General features: G+C 41.3%; 1 protein-coding gene across 1 annotated transcript; it reads right to left on the reverse strand.

Moving 5' to 3' along the window:
- Window positions 1–889: 889 nt before the first annotated feature.
- Window positions 890–24,050, reverse strand: Znf140 (zinc finger protein 140). Its single transcript, XM_077796043.1, has 5 exons — window positions 23,801–24,050; window positions 21,525–21,651; window positions 21,218–21,316; window positions 1,826–3,007; window positions 890–912 (listed from the first exon to the last, which is right to left on the reverse strand). Exons 1-4 carry the CDS (start codon window positions 23,807–23,809, stop codon window positions 1,854–1,856), a joined length of 1,389 nt encoding a protein of 462 aa, XP_077652169.1. The 5' UTR covers window positions 23,810–24,050; the 3' UTR covers window positions 890–912; window positions 1,826–1,853.
- Between the last annotated feature and the right edge of the window lie 853 nt (window positions 24,051–24,903).

The raw sequence follows: 24,903 nt of genomic DNA on the forward strand, positions 1-24,903 counted from the left end.
TTGAAACTTTGTAGGCTATATATATCTCTATTGCATATTCTTCATCCTTTGAAAATAAAAATTAAAAAATAAACAGACATTTAAAAATTGTAAAAACCATTCTTAATTCACAGGCCCTGATCTGGACATGGGCCACAATCCCCAACACCTGACTATATTTCACACAAGTCAGGTCCCACTGAGTAGAGAGCAGGTGGTTCCTGGATCTGAATCAGATAATGGAATATATTAGGTAAACCCTTAAATACATAAAATATTAACTTAAATAAAGTGTTTTCATGTTCTCCCTAATATTGACAGCTCAGGTAACATGATCTTCACCCTGATACAGACTACCAACTACCTTAGAAAACCAAATCCAATACTAGATACCCATCTCTATCCAGGCATTATCAGTGTTTGAGCCAGACTACAGTTTTAAGATCAATATCAGCCTCTCCTAAACGAATCTTATGCAAAGCTTTGGGACGCTTCAAAATATGTATACAAAAATGGCATAATGACAAAAGCTTCCAGAGAATGCAGCCCTTCTGATCATTCATGCAGAAGTCTAGTGGCATGTAAATAAGGCTCTCCAGGACCAGATTATTCTAGGTTTTATCTCCTAAAAAAATGACTCTGAATGTGTGAGGCACTGGATTTGATCTTCAACACCACATAAAAATAAACAAATAAAATAAAGGTATTAAAAAATGACTCTGAAATGAGATATTTATCCATTAACACCTTTTACAGATGTGCAGCTACTATAGTATCAGTGCTCGATAAAGTTACTCCTATTTACTGATTCCTTCTATGAAATTGCTTACCTTGCTGATCAAAGCAAACTTACCCTGAGGTGTGAGCTGTGCCAGCTGGGCAGCTGATCATGCCAAAAGGCTTATATATGTGCTTATGAGAAAACTGTTCTCTCTGTAAATGGAACAAAAAAGGGAAACTGCCTGGGAAATTTGCTGTGATGCATCTTCCATTTCAGACTGTCTTAGTTAGATTCAAGGATAAACAGGAGTTAGCATAACTTTAAAACCAAATTCTCTCATTGCAAAGTTAAAACCAGAAAACGCCTAATGTTTCTGTGTTTGTATGATGTTCCTATGAAAGCAGAGCACTCTTCTTGCGGATGTCAATATCGTAGTAGTTATACTTTCAGAGTCACATATGCTGTGGAAGATGAGCAGGTACAAGATTAGTTTAGTAAAAGCCAAAAGGTTTATTCATAACTTCCTCTTCTGAATTCACTTTTTTAAAAAATCCCATCTCCCCCCACCCCAAAATGAGACCCTTCCCCACACTGATTCCACCCAAGATGACTGCTCATTAGAGTAGTTTTTCAACATGATTCCCTCATCTGAGCTTCAGATACTGCCTTCTCTCCTTCAAGAGTATTTAAAATTTTAATAAATAGTGCATGGAAAATATAGGAATTCCCAAGCACTGTGTTTCTATGCATCACTTCATTTATGTACTTTCTGATGTCCAAAGTACCCTTTTCTAAAGCTCTTTCTTACCATGCATCTGTCCTGGCTGAACTAACAGATTAAGAGTAAGGACTGATATCTCAAATAAAAGTTTCCTCATATCTTAATAGTAAGGAATTTACAAAAGTAGAGTGAGAGACTCCTACCAAATGAAGAGTATTCTCAGTGTTATAAGAACAATTTCCTCAATAGTGATTTTGTCTTCTGATAGAGAATGAGCAGCTAGAATGGCTTTCCCACAGATTTTGGGACTCTTCCGCAGGATTTTGAATAAGGTGTGGATCACATCTTTACATTTACACAAGGCTTCTTTCGGAGAGTTGTCTGAAGGGAAAGTGAGGCATTACCTTTTGCTGTTTACTGATGAATTTGTTCTTAGGTTTTCTTTATAGTGTGTTCAGCAAGAAAAGAGTGATAATTAAATGACTTTTCATAAACATAGGGGTTGTCCAGTGAGTGTGTTCTCTGGTGCTTAGCAAGGTTTGAACTCCAGCTGAAGGATTTGTTGCACACTTTGCAAACAAAAGGCTTCTCTCCAGTGTGAGTCACCTGGTGCAGAATGAGGGAGAAGCTCCTGCTGAAGGCTTTGTTGCACTCAGCACAGGTGTAGGGCTTCTCTCCAGTGTGGGTCTTCGTGTGCTGCGTGAGAGACGCATGCCAAGTGAAGACTTTTCCACATTCGTCGCATTCGTAGAGCTTTTCTCCAGCATGGACTCTCTGGTGTTTTGTGAGGAACGAGTGGCAACGGAACGCCTTCTGACACTCAGGGCACTCGTAGGGGGTCTTGGTCGTGTGGATGCTGTGATGTCGAGTGAGGTGTGAGGAGCGCCGGAACGCCTTCCCACACTCGGTGCACTCGTAAGGCTTCTCTGCAGTGTGTGTCACCTGATGGCGAATAAGTTCAGAGCCACTGCTGAAGGCCCTCCCACATTTCCTACAAACATACTGCTTCTTCCCTATGTGAATCCTCTGATGTCGGGTGAGATTGGAAGCACGGCTGAAGGCCTTTCCACACTCAGTACATTCGTAGGGTTTCTCCCCAGTATGTGTTCTCTGGTGCTCAACAAGGAAGGAAAGGTAACTAAAGGTTTTATTGCAGTCCTTACACTTGTGGGGTTTCTTCCCTGTGTGTATCATCTGATGTTTCACCAGGTTTGAAATCTGGCTAAAGGTTTTGCCACATTCCTTACACACATACGGTTTCTCTCCAGTGTGAGTTCTCTGATGTAACACGAGGGAAAACCGCCGACTGAATGTCTTCCCACACTCGCGGCATCCATAGGGCCTTTCTACCGCACAGATACTCACGTGTCGAGGCAGAGCTTCTTGGTGAAGGTCTGCCACTTTCGCAGTACATCCCCGATTTCCTTGAAGTGTGTCAGGACCACCCTTGCATTTCCAGGTTCCTTTAATGCTGGAATACATGGGACCTTGGCTTAGTATTCTTCCCATTATCAAATACTGGGATGAGTCATCATGAATAACATCTTCTGGAGAAACTTCTTGGATCTCAACACTTGACTCTGACACTGAAAGATACAAAAAAAAAAAAAAAGCAAATAAGGCAATTTTTTCCCTTGTATTAAGTAAATTTAAAAGCCATTCCTTTTATTTACTTACTTACTTTTTTTGAGACAGGGTCTCACTAGGTTACCCAAGCTGGAAATGACTCATGATCCTGCCTCAGCCACCCAAGTGGCTGAGATAGCAGGCCAGACTTGGCTTTTTCTCACCACCATTGCCCCACCTTTTTTTTAAAAATATTTTTTAGTTGTAGATGGACACAATACCTTTATTTCATTTGTTTTTATTTTATGTGGTGCTGGGGATCAAATTCAGAGCCTCACACATGCTAGGCAAGTATTCTACCACTGAGCTACAGCCCCAGCCCCTTCTATTTTTTATTTTGAGACAGGGTCTCACTAAGTTGCCAAGGCTGGCCTCAAACCTGCAATCCTGTCCTAGATTTCTGAGTTGCTGGGATCACATATGTGTCACCACACCCAACTCTGCCATTCCTCCCTTTTTGATGAGAGAATTGGGGGGAAATTAAAAATAAAATTTAGCAATTCCACGGCTTTCATAGCTGCTATCTTTAGCTGTGAAGTCTGAGCAGTGTGCCCAGTAATCAGAAGAGACAAGGTTAAGAGAGATATGGACACACAGGAGGAAAGACCACATGTAAGTAACGAAGGAGAGGGGGACAAAGACACAATCATCCAGGAGACAGATGGTCATGAAGGACAGGAGCTCATGTTCAGGTCTCTGTTCAAACTGCACTGGTTGCCAGAATGATCTGAAAGTGGCAAGTCCATGATGCTGCTAATGAACACTGCAGGTGTTCTTCAGGTCCCACAAGACATCCAACTATGGGCTGAGTGCTGTTTGGAACATCATACAATACCTGGGCCAAGTGGGAGGAAAGAAAAGGTTTCTCTAAGAACTGCGCACCGACTCAGCCTTCTGTGCGGACAGGAGGCTCAGCATTGGCGCAGCTATCTTCCCATCCAATACCTTTCACAGTCAGACAAGGCTTTGATTTCCTCAAGCCTGAATTTTAGGAAGTGACTTCATTTTTCATTTGGAACAAAATTTTATAATATAAAACTGTGATTTATGTTCTTTGTGATCCTAGGGATGGAACCCAGGATGCTTTACCACTGAGTAGTACCCTAGTTCTTTTTATCTTTTTTTTAATATTCATTTTTTGTAGTTGTAGTTGGACACAATAACTTTATTATTTATTTATTTATTATTTTTATGTGGTGCTGAGGATCGAACCCAGGGCCTTGCACGTGCAAGGCGAGCGTTCTACTGCTGAGCCATAACCCCAGCCCCCTTTTTATCTTTTGAGACATGTTCTAGTCAGCTATTTTGCTGCTGTGACACAAAGATCTGACTAGAATAGTTGAAGAGGAAAAGTTTATTTGAGGGTTCCCAGTTTCAAAGGTTTTAGTCTAAAGAAGGCAAGCTTCATTCCTTGGAGCTCAAGGTGAGGCAGAACATCATGGCAGAAGAGTGTGGCAGATGGAAGCAGCTCACATGGTGATCAGGAAGCAGAGCGAGACTCCACTCTCCAGAAACAAAATATACACCCCACAGCCACAACCCCAACGAACCACTTCCTCCAGCCATACCCTACCCGCCTCCAGTTACCACTCAGTTATTCCCATCAGGGATCAATTCACTGATTAGGGTAAGACTCTCACACCCCGATCATTTCTCCTCTGATCCTTCTTGCATTGTGTCACACATGAGATTTTGTAGGACACCTCATATGCAAACCATAACAAGACAGGATTTTCATTACATTGCCCACACTGGCCTTGAACTCACAATTCTCCTGTCTCAGCCTCTAAGCTTCTGGAACTACAGATATGCACCACCAAGTTCAGCTGAAGGGGTTTTTAAAAAAATATATTCAAATCCTCACTAGGCAGGTGGTGCATGCCTGTAATCCCAGTGACTCGGGAGGCTAAGGCAGGAAGATCACAAGTTCAAGACCAGCTTTAGCTACTTAGTGAAACCCTGTCTCAACATAAAAAACAAAAAGGACTGAGGATGTGGTTCAGTGGTTAAGCACCCCTAGGTTGAGTCCCCAGTACCAAAATAAATATAAGTGTGTGCGTGTGTGTGTGTGTGTTTTCAAATCTTTATTCTTAGGAAATACACAAGTATGTAAGGGTAAAATACCATGATATGTATAATTTATTCTCAAATGTTTCAGGAAAAAATGTAAACCAAATGATAAGGCAAATGTGGCAACATGTGAGCCGTGTAGGTAAAGGGCATGTGGGTATTCTTTGTGTTATTCTTACAACTTTTCTGTAAGTTTAACATTATTTCTCAATAACACATTTAAAAATTCACTATTCTCCTGGGCTGAGAATCTAGCTCAGGGGTAGACTACTTGCCTATCATGCATGAGACCCTGGGCTCTACCCCAACACCACAAAAAATAAAACCAATTCATTTTTCTTTCTAACATAGTTGACACATTTTGAGGGGGAAGGAATGCTATTCCATATTATCACTGTTAACTTTTAGAGAAAAGTAAATAGACCTTATGCCTTTCGCGGGGGAGGTTACCTGGTATTGAATTCAGGGGCGCTCAACCACTGAGCCATATTCTCAGCCTACTTTGTATTTTATTTAGAAACTGGGTCTCACTGAGTTGCTTAGTGCCTCACCATTGCTGAGGCTGATTTGAACTCGAGATCATCCTGCCTCAGCCTCCTGAGCCGCTAGGATTACAGGCATGTGCCTCTGCACCCAGCAACCTTGTATCTTTAATGTCTGTTTTAGTAATGAATCAACATCTGTACCTATGCTGTACACACACAGAAATACAGGATGATTACAAGAGGGGAGACAGCAAAATAGCTTCTGGAATAATGATCTCAATTAAGAAAAAAGTAAATTCCTTTCCTGCCGCTTTCATAAGCCAATTACATGTCTACTGAGTATCTGTGTAAGAGCCGTGGGGTTACTGACAAATTTTCTTCAGAAGCTGTGAGTATCAGTAAAGAGAACACAGAAGAAAACATTAGCTAATGATATAAGAAAAGAATATGTTCATTATATTTAGAGTAAAAATCATTTAAAAAAAAGATGAAGCATGAAAATCTATGCCACAAAAAAGAAAGGCTTCATCAAGGAGACTAGTTAGAGCTGAAATCCCTAAATAAATCTGCACATTTAACGATACTGGAAAAAGCTGCGTTAATTACATGGATCTAGGATCATTTTTGCCTATGAGTCCCCAAAAAAATGAGTAAAAAAACACAACCAAGACAACCAGGTTTAAGATATTAACATACAAACTACATGTGGTAGCACACAACTGTAGTCCCAGCTACTCAGGAGGCCCTAGCAGGAGGATCTCCAATCCCAGGCCAGCCTGGGCAACTAAGCAAAATCCTGTCTTGCTGGAAGCCAGGCATGAATTATGGGTCTGTTGAGCCAACACATGGCAGGGAGGCCACTTTTCTGGGGACTCCTGGTTCGAGAAAGCCCAGGTCATGCTGGTGCTCTGCCTCAGCTCCAAGCCCTAGGTTCAAATGCAGCTGCCAGAGATGGTATAATCAGCCACCAAACAACTTGTCTTCCCATTCCCACCCTGTCTTCCTCGAGAAGCCTGCCACATGGAAACTTCTGATGTACTTCCCCTTAAATAAAGGATCTTAAATAAAGGATTATTCAGTTCCAGTTCCTCTCAGGGCTGGAAGACCCACCAGGTACCACGCCTTTAAATCTAATTTCTGGGTTTTTTGTTTTTGGGGGGTTTTTTGCTACAAATAGAAAACTAGAAATTTATTGGTGAACTTACACTATTACCAAGGAGAGTGAGGGTGGGAGGAGCCAGGCTTTTTAAAAAGTGTCTGTTGTCTTTTATTCCTTACTGATTTTTTTCAGACTTTTTATTTTCCCAGACAGTATACATTTCCAAGTAGTAATCTGCTCTACTGGGGTGCTAGTAACCTCAGCACTGCCTCAAGAAATAGAAAACAGCTGTGAAAGTAGCCCAGTGGCAAAGAGCCCTGGATTCAATCCCTAGTACGGGGGCAAAGCAAGAGGGTATCAAAGAAAAAGAGAATATAGAAAGAAAAACCATGCGAACACTGACCAAAAGAAGGAAAGAGTGGTTACAATAATTTCAGACAAAGCAGACATCTAAAGAAGAGCACTGCATGAGGAGAGTCCTCAAGGCTGGGGTGTAGATCAGTGGCAAAACATTTATCAAAAATGTATGAGGGGAGATCCAACACAGCAGCGGGCACGGAGAGATCAAGTCTCTGACCTCTTCAGCTGCACGAGCATAGGGAGTCTTAAACCATCTAAATGCTGTTTGCTCAGGAGCACTAGGCAATGCTGAGCTGATGTGGATCTGGGGCGAACAATCTGGGCCTCTCAGAACACACACCAAGCCTGGAGTGGCTGAATTCAGGCTCCCGATTGCCTGCGTCTTGCAGACAAACTGCTGAGACTCAGCACTAAACGATCCCGATCCCGCTGAAACAACTTGTTGGCTTTTCCTGATCCTGCTGAGGTTAATACCAACCGAGCCTCCTTAGGCAGTGGCCACAGGATTGAGACAGGGCTGGGGAGAGCCGGTCAGGACCGACCCGTTGCATCAGTCAGCCAGCAAAGGGAATGAACTGTCGCCATTCGCATGGAATATCACCATGGCAGAGAACTGACGTCACCAGAATGCGGCAGAGGAGTTAACTTCATTGAAACCAGCGGCGGCAGGTGTGTAACCCCCTAACCCCCCCCTCCACACAGCAGGGAAACCACAAGGGACCCTCCCAGCTCTCCTGTGAGCGCAATAGTCAGACCGAGGGGACCCCCAGCTATCGCTCCCACCAGCACTGACAACTGAGGTCTCTTGCACTAGCTACCGGAGGCGTGGTTACTGGAGGGCAAGCAAAATACACTGAGGGTTCTCAGCCCCAAGCTCCACAACCTTAGAGTCTGAGGGACTGGCAAACACGGAGAGTGTGCCCAGCCGTTCAAGAAAATAGGGCTCCTGGGAGCAGCAGACCTGGCGTGTAGCCAGTATTGTGGTGAGCGTCACCTGTAAGCAGGGCCAGGCTGGAGGAAAAGTGGGGAAGTGACTAGACACAAGAAAGGTCCCTAGGCAATCAGGATTGGAGACCCGCCCAGTCGGGGAGGAGGAGCTGTTTCACAGTGATTGGTTCCGGCTGATTGACAGGAGAAGCTTGGCCCGGTGGGCACAGCTCCACCCACTGGAAGAGAAGTTAATTGAACTCTAAGACCATTTTTTCAATTTTTTTATTTGTTTTTTTTAAATTAATTTATTTATTTATTTATTTTTATTTTTTTATTATTTTTTTTTTATTTTCTTTTTTTATTTTCTATTTTTTCTTTTGTCTTTTCATTTCTTTTGAATTTCCTTATCCCCCTTTCCTTGAATTCTACCTGTTTACTCTCATTCTCTTTAGTGACTTCTTCCCTTCCCTTCTAATACCTTTCCTCCCAAGCATCACGACGCTGTTTATGTGTAATTTACTAAATATGTATAGGTAAATGTTCTGAGGCGTAATATAGTGCTAACAAGTCCCAAGCTACCCCCAAATACTCCAGACCATTCTCCTGTTAATATCCCTCGTCAGTAGAGCAACATGCCAAGGTTGCCAAGAGATACCAACCTCAATACCATCACATCATTCAACGTAAATATAAGTCCCAAGACCAAATTGCAGACCACTATATGCCATCAGAATCCATACACAGTTTAGGAAACGAATAAATCTGCATTAAAGTGCAACAAAACTCATCATCTCTAGTCATAGTCTCCCATCACAAAAGACAGACTCCAGAGACACAGAAAACCAAATAAATTTATAAGAGTAAATAGTAACTCAGCAGTCAAACAGAACAAGAAGTAACATGAGAAGCATGAAAAAGCAAGGAAGAAAAGGAGTACAAACAATGCAGGACAGCCTAAATATACAGGAAGACCTAGAGGCATCAGAAAAAATGGTCAAATAAAGAACTCAAGGAATACCTGAGACAGATGGAATGGAATCTTAAAGAGGACATGAGGCAGCAAATTCAAACAATGAAAGAACACATTGAAAATGAACTACATAAACAGATAAAAGAAGCAAATAAGCATCTTTATCAGGAGATAGAGATTATTATTTTTTTTTTTTAGAGAGAGTGAGAGAAGAGGGAGAGAGAGAGAATTTTTTAATATTTATTTTTTAATTCTCGGCGGACACAACATCTTTGTTGGTATGTGGTGCTGGGGATCGAACCCGGGCCGCACGCATGCCAGGCGAGCGCGCTACCGCTTGAGCCACAGCCCCAGCCACGAGATAGAGATTATTTAAAAAATCAATCAATAATTCTAAAATGAAGGAAACTATAAATCAAATTAAAAACTCAAATGAGAGTATCACTAACAGAGTGAAGCAAGTAGAAGCCAGAACGTCAGATAGTGAAGAAAAAAATATATCATCTTGAAAAGAGTCTAGCCAACTCAGAAAGGCTAGTTAAAAATCATGAAAAAAACATCCAAGAGATATGGGATAACATAAAAAAAAACCAAACTTGGTGAAGAGTCACTGGGATAGAGGAAGGTATAAAGGTTCAAACCAAGGGAATGAGCAACCTGTTGAATGAAATAATTATAGAAAACGTTGCAGATATAAAAAACGAAATGGATGTACAAATTGTAGATGCATACAGGACACCGAGCATACAAAATCACAGTAGACCAACACCAAGACACATTTCGTTATGAAGATATCCAATATACAGAACAAAGAGAAAATATTAAAAGCTACAAGAGAAAGGAGGCAGATTACATTCAGGGGTAAACCAATAAGGTTAACAACGGATTTTTCATCACAGACACTGAAAGCGAGAAGATCCTGGAACAACATATTTCAAACACTGAAAGACAATGGATGCCAACCAAGAATTTTGTATCCAGCAAAATTAAGCTTCAGGTACGACAATGAAATAAAAATCTTTCATGACAAACAAAAGTTAAAAGAATTTGCAGCCAGAAAACCAGCACTGCAAAGAATCTTGAGCAAAACACTACACGAGGAAGAAATGAAAACCAATAACTAAAACCAACAGTGTGAAGTACCTCAATAAAGCAAGAGGGCGGGGGGGAAGCTAATCATGGAGAAACAAACCAAATTAAAATTTAAAAAAGATAAATAATCAAACATGGCTGGAAGTACAAACCATATATCAATAGTAACTCTGAACGTTAATGGCTTAAACTCACCAATAAAGCGACATAGGCTGGTAACATGGATTAAAAAAACAAATCCAACAATATGCTGCCTCCAGGAGACACATCTGATAGGAAAAGACATACACAGGCTAAAGGTGAAAGGTTGGGAAAAGACATACCATGCACACGGTCCTCGTAAGCAAGCAGGGGTTGCCATCCTCATATCGAATAAAATCGACTTCAAGACTAAGTTAATCAAAAGGGATAAGGAAGGACATTATATACTGTTAAAAGAAACCATTAACCAACAACACATAACAATTATCAATATTTATGCACCAAATAATGGTGCTGCAACGTTCATAAAACAAACTCTCCCAAGTTCAAGAATCAAATAGACCACAACACAATAATTATGGGTGACTTCAACACACCTCTCTCACCATGGACAGATCCTCCAAAAAAAAGTTGAATAAAGAAACTATAGAACTCAATAACACAATCAATAACCTAGACTTAACTGACATATATAGAATATATCAACCATCATCAAGTGGATATACTTTTTTCTCAGCGGCATATGGATCCTTCTCAAAAACAGACCATATATTATGCCATAGGGCAACCCTCAGTAAATATAAAGGGGTGGAGATAATACCATGCATTTTATCTGATCATAATGGAATGAAACTGAAAATCAATGATAAAAGAAGGAAGGAAAAATCCTACATCACATGGAAAATAAACAATATGTTACTGAATGATCAATGGGTTACAGAAGACATAAAGGAGGAAATCAAAAAATTCTTAGATATAAATGAAAACACAGACACAACATATCGGAATCTATGTGACACAATGAAAGCAGTTTTAAGAGGGAAATTCATTGCCTGGAGGTCATTCCTTAAAAAAAGAAAAAAACAACAAATAAATGAGCTCACAGTTCATCTCAAAGCCCTAGAAAAGGAAGAACAAAACAACAGCAAATGTAGCAGAAGGCAAGAAATAATTAAAATCAGAGTGGAAATCAACAAAATTGAAACAAAAGAAACTATTGAAAAATTTGACAAAACTAAAAGTTGGCTCTTCGAAAAAATAAATAAGATCGACAGACCCTTAGCCATACTAATGAAGAGAAGAAGAGAGAGAACTCAAATTACTAACATACGGGATGAAAAAGGCAATATCACAACAGATGCTACAGAAATACAGAAGACAATTAGAAATTATTTTGAAACACTATATTCCAATAAAATAGAAGATAGTGATGACATCGATAAATTTCTTAAGTCATATGATTTGCCCAGACTGAGTCAGAAGGATACACAATTTGAACAGACCAATATCAATGGATGAAATAGAAGAAGCAATCAAAAGACTACCAACCAAGAAAAGCCCAGGACCGGATGGGTATACAGCGGAGTTTTACAAAACCTTTAAAGAAGAATTAATAACAATACTTTTCGAGTTATTTCAGGAAATAGAAAAAGGGGGGGCTCTTCCAAATTCATTCTATGAGGCCAACATCACCCTGATTCTGAAACCAGACAAACACACTTCAAAGAAAGAAAACTACAGACCAATATCTCTAATGAACCTAGATGCAAAAATCCTCAATAAAATTCTGGCGAATCGGATACACAGGCACATCAAAAAAATTGTGCACCATGATCAAGTAGGATTCATTCCTGGGATGCAAGGATGGTTCAATATACGGAAATCAATAAATGTTATTCACCACATCAATAGACTTAAAGATAAGAAACATATGATCATCTCGATAGACGCAGAAAAAGCATTCGACAAATGTTCAAAACACTAGAAAAACTAGGGATAACAGGAACTTACCTCAACATTGTAAAAGCTATCTATGCTAAGCCTCAGGCTAGCATCATTCTTAATGGAGAAAAATTGAAGGTTTTCCCTCTAAAATCTGGAACAAGACAGGGATGCCCTCTATCACCACTTCTGTTCAACATAGTTCTCGAAATACTGGCCAGAGCAATTAGACAGACGAAAGAAATTAAAGGCATAAAAACAGGAAAAGAAGAACTTAAATTATCACGATTTGCGGATGATATGATTCTATACCTAGAAGACCCAAAAGGGTCTACAAAGAAACTACTAGAACTAATAAATGAATTCAGCAAAGTGGCAGGATAAAAAATCAACACGCATAAATCAAAGGCATTCCTGTATATCAGCGACAAAACTTATGAAATGGAAATGAGGAAAAACACTCCATTCACAATATCCTCAAAAAAAAATAAAATACTTGGGAATCAACCTAACAAAAGTGGTGAAAGATTTATACAATGAAAACTACAGAACCCTAAAGAGAGAAGTAGAAGAAGATCTTAGAAGATGGAAAAATATACCCTGTTCATGGATAGGCAGAACTAATATCATCAAAATGGCAATATTACCAAAAGTACTCTATAGGTTTAATGCAATGCCAATCAAAATCCCAATGGCATTTCTTATAGAAATAGACAAAGCAATCATGAAATTCATATGGAAAAATAAAAGACCCAGAATAGCTAAAGAAACTCTAAGCAGGAAGTGTGAATCAGGCGGTATAGTGATACCAGATTTCAAACTATACTACAGAGCAATAGTAAAAAAAACCAGCATGGTACTGGTACCAAAACAGGAGGGTGGACCAATGGTAGGGAATAGAGGAAACAGAGACTAATCCACAAAGTTACAACTATCTTATATTTGATAAAGGGGCTAAAAGCATGCAATGGAGGAAGGATAGCATCTTCAACAAATGGTGCTGGGGAGTCTAGAAATCCATATGCAACAAAATGAAACTGAATCCCCTTCTCTCGCCGTGCACAAAAGTTAACTCAAAATGGATCAAGGAGCTTGATATCAAATCAGAGACTCTGCGTCTGATAGAAGAAAAAGTTGGCTCCGATCTACATATTCTGGGGTCAGGCTCCAAATTCCTTAATAGGACACCCATAGCACAAGAGTTAACAACAAGAATCAACAAATGGGACTTACTTAAACTAAAGTTTTTTCTCAGCAAGAGAAACAATAAGAGAGGTAAATAGGAAGCCTACATCCTGGGAACAAATCTTTACTCCTCACACTTCAGATACAGCCCTAATATCCAGAGTATACAAAGAATTCAAAAAATTAAACAATAAGATAACAAATAACCCAATCAACAAATGGGCCAAGGACCTGAACAGACACTTCTCAGAGGAGGACATACAATCAATCAACAAGTACATGAAAAAATGCTCACTATCTCTAGCAGTCAGAGAAATGCAAATCAAAACCACCGTAAGATACCATCTCACTGCAGTAAGATTGGCAGCCATTATGAAGTCAAACAACAAGTGCTGGCGAGGATGTAGGGAAAAGGGTACACTTGTACATTGCTGGTGGGGCTGCAAATTGGTGCGGCCAATTTGGAAAGCAGTATGGAGATTCCTTGGAAAGCTGGGAATGGAACCACCATTTGACCCAGCTATTCCCCTTCTTGGACTATTCCCTAAAGACCTAAAAAGAGCATACTACAGGGATACTGCTACAATGATGTTCATAGCAGCACAATGCAAATAGCAAGACTGTGGAACCAACCAGGATACCCTTCAATCGATGAATGGATTAAAAAATGTGGCATTTATACACAATGGAGTATTACTCTGCACTAAAAAATGACAAAATCATGGCATTTGCAGGGAAATGGATGGCACTAGAGCAGATTATGCTAAGTGAAGCTAGCCAATCCCTAAAAAACAAATGCCAAATGTCATCTTTCATATAAGGAAAGCAACTAAGAACAGAATAGGGAGGAAAAGCATGAGAAGAAGATCACCAATAAAACAGGGACGAGAGGGGGGAGGGAAAGAGAGAGAGAAGGGAAATTGCATGGTAAAGGAAGGAGACCCTCATTGTTATACAAAATGACATAAGAGGAAGTGAGGGGAAGGGGGAAAAAAAACAAGAGAGAGAAATGAATTACAGTAGATGGGGTAGAGAAAGAAGATGGGAGTGGAGGGGAAGGGAGGGGAGGGGGGATAGCAGAAGATAGGAAAGGCAGCAGAATACAACATACACTAGTATGGCAGTATGTAAAAAAGTGGATGTGTAACCGATGTGAATCTGCAATATGTGTACGGGGTAAAAATGGGAGTTCATAATCCGTTTGAATCAAATGTATGAAATATAATATGTCAAGAGCTTTGTAATGTTTTAAACAACTAATAAAAAATATATATATATGTGGCTCAAGCGGTAGCGCGATCACCTGGCATGCATGCGGCCCGGGTTCCATCCTCAGCACCACATACAAACAAAGATGTTGTGTCCGCCAAAAACTAAAAAAATAAATCAATAAATATTAAAATTCTCTCCCTCTCCCTCTCTCTCTCTCAAAAAAATAAATAAATAAATTCATAATGTCAAAAGAATGTATGAGACCCTGGGTTCCAGCCCTGGAACCCCAAAAATATTATTACAAATACAGAATGCTCCTAGAAAACATTATAATTCTTAGTGTATATTCACATCACAACAGAATATCAAAATAGATGGGGCATTTTATACCCAAAAGGAGAAATACAACCTGGCGAAGTGGCCATACCTGTAATCCCATCAGCTCAGGAGGCTAACGCAGGAGGATCATGAGTTCAAAGCCAGCCTCAGCAACAGAGAGCCCCTAAGCAACTCAGTGGGACCCTGTCTCTAAATAAAATTCAAAATAGGGCTGGAGATGTGGCTCAGTGGTCAAGTGCCCCTGAGTTCAATCCCCAGTACCCAAAAAAAGAAGAAACAGTAATAGATGAATCCAGTATCACAGTTGAAGACAATTGAAGACTTCTCTATCAGAAATGCACAGATCCAGTAGGCAGGAAATCAGTAAGGACACAATTGACCTCAATGACACCTTTAACGCACTAAGTATAACTTCTATAATGTTCTCGCAAAAACAGAGTACACATTTTCTCAAGCTCACATGGAACTTTCACCAAGACAGATCACATTCTGGGTCATAAAACAACCTTTACACATTTGAAAGAGTAGAAACCATGACATATCCTCCCAAGACCACAGCAGAATTAAATGGAACAAGAAATCAGTGAACTAGAAATAAAAAACAAGGGTTAAAAGGAAAATTTCCAAATACATGGAGATTAAACAACACACTTCTAAATAACACAGAGGTCAAAGAATAAATTGCAAAAAAAAAAAATTAAAAATACTTTGACACAAATGAAAATGAAAATAGAACTTACCAAAATTAGCGGAATACTGCTAAAGCAGCGATTAGGGGGAAATACACAGCAATGAATGCATCTATGTATTTAAAAAAAAAAAGATTCAAAATCAATCCTCTTTAAGAAGCTAGAAAAAGAGCAAATTAAATCCAAAGTAAGCAAGAGAAAAAGAAAAATTGGAGCAGAAATATGAAATTGAAAATAAGATATTGGATAGGGAATGCCACAGTCTGGCTGGGCACAAATCATGAGCCACTGAAGCAGGAACAAACTTTATTTCGGAACTCCACCAGCACACTCCACACACGCTCCCCGGGAACTCCCCTGAACGCCACACGGCTCCTCCAGGAACCCCCAACCAGAAAATCCCGCCTCCAGCACTTCCCCAACCAATGAGAACTCTTCAGGAATCTCCGGGAGAGCTCAACCGGAATTCAATGGGAACTCCACAAGAACTCAAAAGTCATCATCTAAATGACTTGCTGGCGTCACCTCTCAACCACTACTTCTGGCAAAAATGCCATGCGTCATCCCGACTCAGCTGTGGCCCTCAGCAAGGGAAAATAAAAAATCAATAGTAAGATGCTAGGCATGTTAAGTAAGGAAAAAAAGAGATGACACAAATGTTGGTGGAAAAGGGTCACTTCATATCCCCTGAACATTAAAAGAATAGTAAAGGAATGTTCTAAGCAACTCGGTGCATATGAATTTGAAAACCCACATGAAATGTCACAATTGCTTAAAAGACACAAACTATTAAAACTAAGACAACCTGAGCTGGGGCTGGGGCTCAGTGGCAGAGCACTGGCCTACCACAGGATCCTTAGCACCACATAAAAATAAATAAAATAAAATAAAGGCATCTGTCCATCTACAACTGGAAAAAAAAAAAAAAGACAACCTGAATAGGCCTGTATCAATTAAAGAACTATATCAATAATAACTTTCCTGAACAGAAAGTACCACGTCCAGATGGGTTCACTGGTGAATTTTTGCCAAATTCTCTACACTCTCTTTCTGAAGACAGAAACAAAGAGAATACTTCCTAACTCGTTCTAGAAGGTCAACGTTACCCTAATACCAAAGATATTAGAAGAAAAGAAAATTATAAGCATTGTCTCCCATGAACATCATGTAGAAATCTTCCCTGAGTAGTTGGCTCTCTGTATCCACAGATTCAACCACACATCAAAAATATTCAAGAAAGGGCTAGGGTTGTGGTTCAGAGGTACAGCACTCGCCTAGCATGCGTAAGCCACTGGGTTCGATCCTCAGCACCACAAAAAAATAAAATAAAGATATTGTGTCCACCTACAACTAAAAAATAAATGTTTAAAAAATTCAAGAAAACAATTACTGAACATGTATATAGACTTGTCATTATTGCCCAACAACAGTGCAATAAATTCCTGTAGAATTCATGCTGCATCAGGCACTATGAATAACTTAGAGGTGATTTAAAGTGCACAGGAGGATGTGACAGCTCATATGAAAACTCTATGCCATCTGAGCATCTGCAGGCAGACAGTCCTAGATCCAACCCTCCACAGGTCTAAAGGGTTACCTGTATTAGCAAGTCAGACCCAACAGCGTATAAAAAGAACCACACCCAGCACCAAGTGGGACTGATTGCAGATATGCAGGGCTGGTTCAGCATTTGAGAATCAATTACCGTAACACAACACACGAGGCAGAAATCACAAATTCACAGATACGAAAAAGCACCTGCCGACTCCAAAACCCACTCATGACAACTCCTGGCAAAACAGGAATGAAGGGGAGATCCGTCAACTTGATCTAAAACCCACAAAGCTCAAGTTAACATCATGCAGAATGGTGAGAACTAGGAAGCTTTCCTGGTGACACCAGGAGAAGAAGGATGTGCCCCCACCACTGCCTTTACACATGACACTGGACATCCCAACCGATACAGCAAGATGCAACAGAGAACACAGTCATCCCTCTGTATCCACAGGGACCGATTCCAGGACACACTCTGGACAATAAAATCCATGGTGCTCAAGTCCCTTTATATGAAATGCACTACTGTAGCAAGGGACGTCAATACCGGGGAAGTTGTATATGTGTGGAGACCACGGCTGAATGGAAACTATCTGTATTTTCCTCTCAATTTTGTGAACATAAAGCCATCCTAAAGTAAAGTTTGTTATTTTCAAAACATCCTTTCAGTATTTACAAGAAAAAAAATCAGTCTAGAAAGGTTTGGGGTATTTTTATTTCTACAACAAAGTTTAAGTGATATAAATACACAAATTCACTAGCTTTGGCTGTAGAGAAGCAATATAGCTTGTTAGTAAGAACTGGGGAAAGTTAGTTAAGAAAAAAACTCAGTAGTAATCACACAGGAATTTTACAAAGAAATTTAAACATTTAAAAATCTCTCCAGGTAACTCCTAAATATCTAGTTTAGCTCAATATCAGCATCCCCTGGTAATTTGTTCAAAATGCAAATCTGGCACTCTACCCCCAACCTACTCACAGAATTTCTGGGAGATGCCCAGGAAGGATTTGGTACTTCTCCAGGTGACTTTTGTGCAGACTAAAACTTGAGGAGCACTGAGATATCTTTCTTCAGCTCCATAAATGATACTCAGGTGTCCCACGGAGACCCAAAACACAAACTGATAAACTCTTGAGCCCCTACACAAACTTGCTCATCATTCTCTTCTTAGGAGATAATACTACCAAGCAAATGATGATACCAACCATAATTCCTGAACCTTCTTCATGTCTAGTCATGTTCATCTATTCAATTACTATGTCCTGTGGATTCTATGTCCTTATTTTGTTACCAATCTTTCTGCCTCCCTCAACTACCTAGATGTCTCTATTGATCTTATTAGAGCTAGACTAGGTTATGGTAAAAACTTTTAAATGTAAAGTGTTTACTTTAGCCAAGTATGGTGGCACACGCCTGTAATCCCAGCATCTCAGGAGGCTGAGGCAGGAGGATCGTGAGTTCAAAGCCAGCCTCAGCAACTTAGCAAAGTCCTTAAGCAATTTATCAAGATCCTGTCTTTAAATAAAATATAAAAAGGGCTGGGGATATGGTTAGGGTTAAGTACCCTGAGTTCAATCCTGGTACCAAAAAAAAAAAAAAAAAGATGCATGTTTATGATTACACATCATTACTGTCTCTGTGTGATATTTCACAATAAGGAGTTTTCAAAAAAAGATACAGAGCCAGGTATGGTGGTTCACGGCTATAATCCCAGTGGTTCAGGAGGCTGGGGCAGGAAAATCCCAAGTTTAAAGCCAGCCCCAGCAACCAGTGAGGCCCTAAGCAACTTAGGGAGACACTATCTCAAAATAAAAAAAAATAAAAAGGGCTGGAGATGTGGCTCAGAGATTAAACACCCCTATGTGCAATCCTTAGTACTAAGTACCCCCAAAAAATGTAACAGGAAAGCCAGACATGATGGTGCACACCTGTATCCAAATTACTCAGGAGGCTGAGGCAGGAGAACCACAAGTTCAAGGCCAGTCTGGCCAACTTAATGAGATCCTGTATCAAAAAATAAAATAAAGGCTGGGGTGGGGGGCATAGTTCAGTGATAGAGGACCTGCCTAGCATGCTTAAACCCCTGTTCAATCGCTAGTACTGGGAAGAAAGACAAAATTTCCAAGAGCCACAGTACAGTAGTGAAATCCGAGCAATTCCTCCACGCTGTCCCTTTTCTTACTTCCCCAATATGTGATCGCATTGGTTTTGGATTTTGTTTGTTTGTTTTTATTGCCCAAAACAAGTCAGATGGCAAATGCCTATCACCCCAGCTACACAGGAGGCTGAGGCAGGAGGACTGCTAGAGCCCACGAATTTGAGACCAGCTTGGGTAATGGCAAGACCCTATCACAACTAACTAAATGAATAAAAGTTTAGAAAAAGACATCTTTACTGTTTAACTTGCATTTGAATAAAGTCCCCTGTACATGTTTTCCCACTTGACTTTAGTCCACATCAGCACCTTCTTCCTAACACCTTCTCTGCATCCTCTTAGAAGCCTCTGTACCAGGACATTAATGACAACTACTCTCTTGACAGCAAGAGATGTTCTTACAGCACATCTCCTGTTGCCTCTTCAGGCCTTATATGCTGCTATTTCCTAAACACAGATGTCTTCCTTTTTCCTCAATAGGACCATTCTCTAAAGGTCACTGTGCCTTTAGTAGACCTCTGATTCAGCACCAGCTACAGAGGTTACAGAACTTTTTCTAAAGACATACAAATATAGATTCATATTTTTTCCATAATAAATTTTCAAGAGTGGGCATGGCCATATGTATTTTTAAAGAGGTTCATCAGCCAGGTGCAATAGCACATGTCTATAATCCCAGTATCTTAGGAGGCTGAGGAAGAAGGATCATAAGTTCAAAGCCAGCCTCAGGAACTAGAGAGGCCCTAAGCAACTTAGGGAGACCCTGTCTCAAATTAAAACATAAAAAGAATTGGGGTGCTGGGGTTGTGGCTCAGTAGTAAAGGGCTTGCCTTGCATGGGTTCAGTCTTTAGCACCATGTAAATAAAAATAAAGGTATTATATCCATGTACAACTAAAAAAATTTCTTAATGTTAAAAAAATTAAAAATAAAAAGATGGGGCTGGGGCTCTATGGTTTTGCACCCCTAGGTTCAATCCTCAGTACCAAAAAAATAAAAATAAAGATGCGTCTGATCAGCAATTGCATTGCCAACCAAAGGTGAGGAAGGCGTTCGGAGTCATTCTCAGTTTATTTATGGCTTCAATTTTTACTTCTTTGTGTAAGATCCCTAAATCTGCATCTCTAGCCTGAACTTTTTTCTAAGATACATTCCAACAACCATGGCTGAACACCTTCATTTGTATCATCCTCTAATCCCAACAAGTATATCTCAAACTTATCTGTCATCTTTTTTCTAAAACCAGGATTTTCCTGGGGCTAGGGTTGTGGCTCAGTGGTAGCATGCTTACCTAGCATGTATGAGGCACTGGGTTCGATTCTCAGTAGCACATACAAATAAATAAAATAAAGGTCCATCAACAACTAAAAAAATATTAAATAAATAAATAAATAAAACCCAGGATTTTCCTGTTTTTTGTTTTCTTTTCAATCCCTACCCAAAATATTCCGGCCTAAAATACCAACTTGAAATTCCTTCTCTCATTGTGGAACTGCTAATCTCTAACTCGTGTTTCTTAAAAACACACAAAGGCCACAAATTCTTTGATAGTTTAAACAATTTTGTATATCGTTTAGTCTCTGTATTGCCTGAGAGAAAGTCTTGACAAGATTAAAATTTCAGTTAATATTAATACATGAATAAATGAATCGATCATCAACCAGCCAAACAACAACGATTTAATCTTTCCAAGATGACTAAAAAGAACAGCACTATAAACTATACATGACTTCTTATTTAAGCAACAGACACATTTGCTGATTTGAAGGAAGAAAGGTGAGATAGCAGGAGGCACAGTGAGGCCAGGCCTGGCGGCCATACTGCATCCCAACAGCCCAGAAGGCAGAGGCAGGAGGGTCACGAGTGGAAGCCGCCTCAGCAACTCCACAAGACCCTGTCTCTAAATAAAATATGAAAAGAAAGAAAAAGAAGGGCTGGGATGTGGCTGAGTTCTCTCATGTACGCTGTAAGCAAGGCTTCATCATCTCCACATCGTTGGTATGTTTGTGGGAAAATTCCCAACTTGCATTCTAAAAGTATTGCCTTTTCATTGACTAATGGTGCTGTTACTTTAAAAACTTTCCCTGGCAGTTTCTACCTCACCCACCTGAAGGGAGATCTCTGCTCACGTCTCCTTTTCCCAGCCAGGGCTCTTTCCCTTGCTCCAATAAGGAAACCACATCTGGCTTAGAAATGGAAAGACCTGCTTACAGAAAACAAAATAAATTCAAAGTCAGTCCTTAAACTCTAAGAAAAAAGGGACCATTAAAATAAGTAGCAGATTGAAGTATGAAAAATTTGAAGATTTGATGATGTTATACTTCCATCTGATGAAATAATTTGTAAAAATCCATTTCCAACATCTATAATAAAGATGAAATTGTGGCCTGTTGGCAATTGGGAGGAATACTCACCCAGTGAAGCCAGATGGCTGTAGTTCTCCAACATTACACATCTATACAAATCTCTCTGAGTAGGCTGAAGCCAGTTCCACTCCTCCTGGGAGAAGTCTACAGCCACATCTCTGAATGTCACCGATTCCTGAAATGACACAGATGTCTTCACAACCAAGACCTATGCCTTGCTAGTCCCTGATGAGTCTCACTGTGGAGAACGGAAAATGTGCAGAGTAGTGACAATGAGAGGTTCCAGAATTATAAGTATTTTTCAACTAACAATCTAGCTTCTCCCACCCTCCCACACTAGGGATCCAACCTAGGGCCTCAAGCATGCTGGGCACTCACTGTACCTCTGAGCTACCCAGGGCCTCAAGCGTGCTGGGGACTCATTGTACCACTGAGCTACACCCCTCAGACCCTTTTATTTTGAGACAGAGTCTCACTAAGCTGCCCACACTGACCTAAAACTTATGATTCTCTGGCTTCAGCTTCCTGAGTAGCTGGGATTACAGGTGAACACCATAATGCCTGACTCTGCTTAGCTTATTGTTTTGTTCAAAAGAAGAAAAACCGTAAGTGATTTGTTCTAAGATGATTTAATTTTGTTCAAGATTTAGGACTATATACATGAACAATAAGAATATCAGACTCTAGTTGAAAAAATTCTTAAGATATTATATTTCATACTGGGCACAGAACACACCTGTAATCCCAGCGACTCAGGAGACTGAGGCAGAAGTATTGCAAGTTCAAAACCAGCATTAGCAACAAGTGAGTGCCTAAGCAACTTAGCCAGACCCTGTCTCAAAAAGAAATTTTTTTTAAAGGGGGCTAGAGATGTAGTGCAGTGTTAAGCACCCTGGTATCCCCACCAAAAAAATACATTTCATGAATGTTATCAAATAAACAATGTCTGTTTTCCTTAGCAACAGCCTGTCTTAAGATGATTTGGCCTGTTTCATGGTAATAACTGGCTGTAGCACATAGCAGCAACACCTCTGTAATGGGACATGTGCACTCACTTTTGATAATGTTGTCCCAAAGAAATAGTTGTGAAGCATAACAGCAGTCAACAACATCGCAGAACAAGGAAGATAAGCAATGTACATACAGCTCCAGGAAGGAGCCTAAATTCTTTCCCTCAGGGTTGGGGAATAATATACAAGCCTCTGCTTCAGAGGCTGGTTTTGAACTACTTAAGTGATTCGCCTAATTAACTCTTAAGATATGAATGGGAATTTTAAAAGTCCCAAATTTTGAGCTAGAATGGAGGTCAGAGGTAGAGCCCTTGTCTAATGTGCAGCAGGGTTCTAGGTTCAATCCCTAGCGCATAGCCAAAAAAAAAGAAAGAAAATTCTAGAACTAGTGGCAGCATCAGATTGATGGCAGTTATTTTTTAGTTTCAAAGTTTTTAAAAAGTGATAAAAGGTTTACTAATAAAGGAAACAGTAAGATCTTCCAAGATAGCCTCTGGATTTGGAGACAACTGTAACAAAAAGTAGGACAGGCATGTGGAAGCAAAATCTGGTGTGTTAATTTGGAATGGCTGACCCTGTTATGCCCACTCCTGTGAAACACAATAATCAGACAAGCATTTAGCCCAAATGAGATAAAAGCACTTAATGTCAAATCTGAAAAATGGGTTCTGTGACTTCAGGAATTTTGCTATTGCTGCATCCTCCAGACAGGTGGGGTCCTGCATCAGAATCACTTGGAGGGACTGTGAAACCACAGCACAAGGTTTCCCATCCAGAAGGGAGAGGGTCTCCAGAACTTTCCTCCATCAAGTACCCAGGGGCTTCACCAAATCACCTACAGAGCTTCTGAAAGATGCTCCCTAAAGACTTGGGGAATACGTGAGCCAGCAGCCACGGGAGGGGTGCCCAGAAGGTGAACGTTCCTTCCATCAGCCAGGAACAGCAGCATCTGGAAAGATACCTGCCCTCTCCAGCCACCCAGCCTGCAGTCCAAGAGCCCGGCCAGGGCAGACCCCGCAGTCCAAGGCCAGGCCAGAGCCGCGGTCCAAGAGCTTGATCAGGGCAGGGCCTGCAGTCTAAGGCCAGGGCAGAGCCCGCGGTCAAAGCCAGTGCGGGGCCTGCAGTCCAAGAGCTTGGCTAGGGCAGACCCCGCAGTCCAAGGCCAGGCCAGAGCCGCGGCCCAAGAGCTAGGCCAGGGCAGAGCAGCGGTCCAAGGCGAGGGCAGAGCCGCCTGTACTACTCGGCCTTTTCCGCGCGCTGGCGACCCGAGCCTGAACCAGCTGCGCACCCGAGAGGAAATGGGAGTCAGCTTACCACAGACATGGTTCAGGAGGCTCCGGGAAAGAGCGGTGCAGCGCGACGCCGACTTGGTCGGGAGCCGCGAGCCTCAGGGGCCAGCGGGTGCTCCTTCGGCGCAGCAGCTTAGCCAGGACGCCGCCTCCTCCCCTGCGGCGCAGCGCAGCTTCCGCCGAGGGACACCGCTGTGGGACAGGTCTCCTCACTGCAGAACAACTCTGCAACAACCAAGCACCGGCCTTTGCAGGACCAACACAACCACAATCAACTCTCGGCTTAGTAGGACCTCCTAGACGCTCTACTACAACTCCCAGCATGCCCTGGGACCCTACCAGGAAACCGGAGCCCAGAGAACTTGCCTCCTATAGGCTCTACTACAACTCCCAGCATGCCCGGGAACCCTACCAGGAAACTGGAGCCCAGAGGACCCGGCTCTACTACAACTCCCAGCATTCCCCGGGACCCTACCAGGAAACTGGAGCCCAGAGGACCTGGCTCTACTACAACTCCCAGGAGGCCCCGGTACCAGCCACAAAACCAAGGACCAGAAAATAAGTCTCCGAGATGACCTTCTACAAACCAGGACAGTAACTCCTAAGACTGAAAACCGACCCCAGGGGACCACACTCCCTGTGTCTCTACACAACTGCCAGCCCGCCCTGGACTCCAACAGGAAACCAGAGCCCAGGAGACCACCTCCCTGAGGTCCTACCGCAGCCCCCAGCCTGCTGGCCAACAGGAAACCAGAGCCTTGTGACTGTTACAGCAGTTAACAGTCTGGCCTGCCCCTACAGAGCTGCTGAAAGATGCTCCCTAACGACTTGGGGAAACCCCCGCCTGTCCTGCCTGCACCCTAAGAGGTGCAGAAACAAGCGCTCTGGACTCACTGAACCCCTGGGATACTGCCATGTCTGATAGAGGAGGACTCTTGAGGACCTTCCAATATGTAATGACATCTTAGCCAGATGCCCACTAGGCCCAGAGAACAGTGAACTGATCTTAAAGGAATCCTTCCTTCAGCAATCCTTTCACCTGAATGTCCTTTACCCAGTATTTAGAAATTACTTTTGGGGTTTTTATTGTTACTGTTGTTGTTGTTTTGGTGTTTTGTTTGGTTTGGT

The sequence above is a fragment of the Urocitellus parryii genome, chromosome 3 (assembly GCF_045843805.1).
Source record: "Urocitellus parryii isolate mUroPar1 chromosome 3, mUroPar1.hap1, whole genome shotgun sequence".
Lineage (NCBI taxonomy): Eukaryota > Metazoa > Chordata > Mammalia > Rodentia > Sciuridae > Urocitellus > Urocitellus parryii.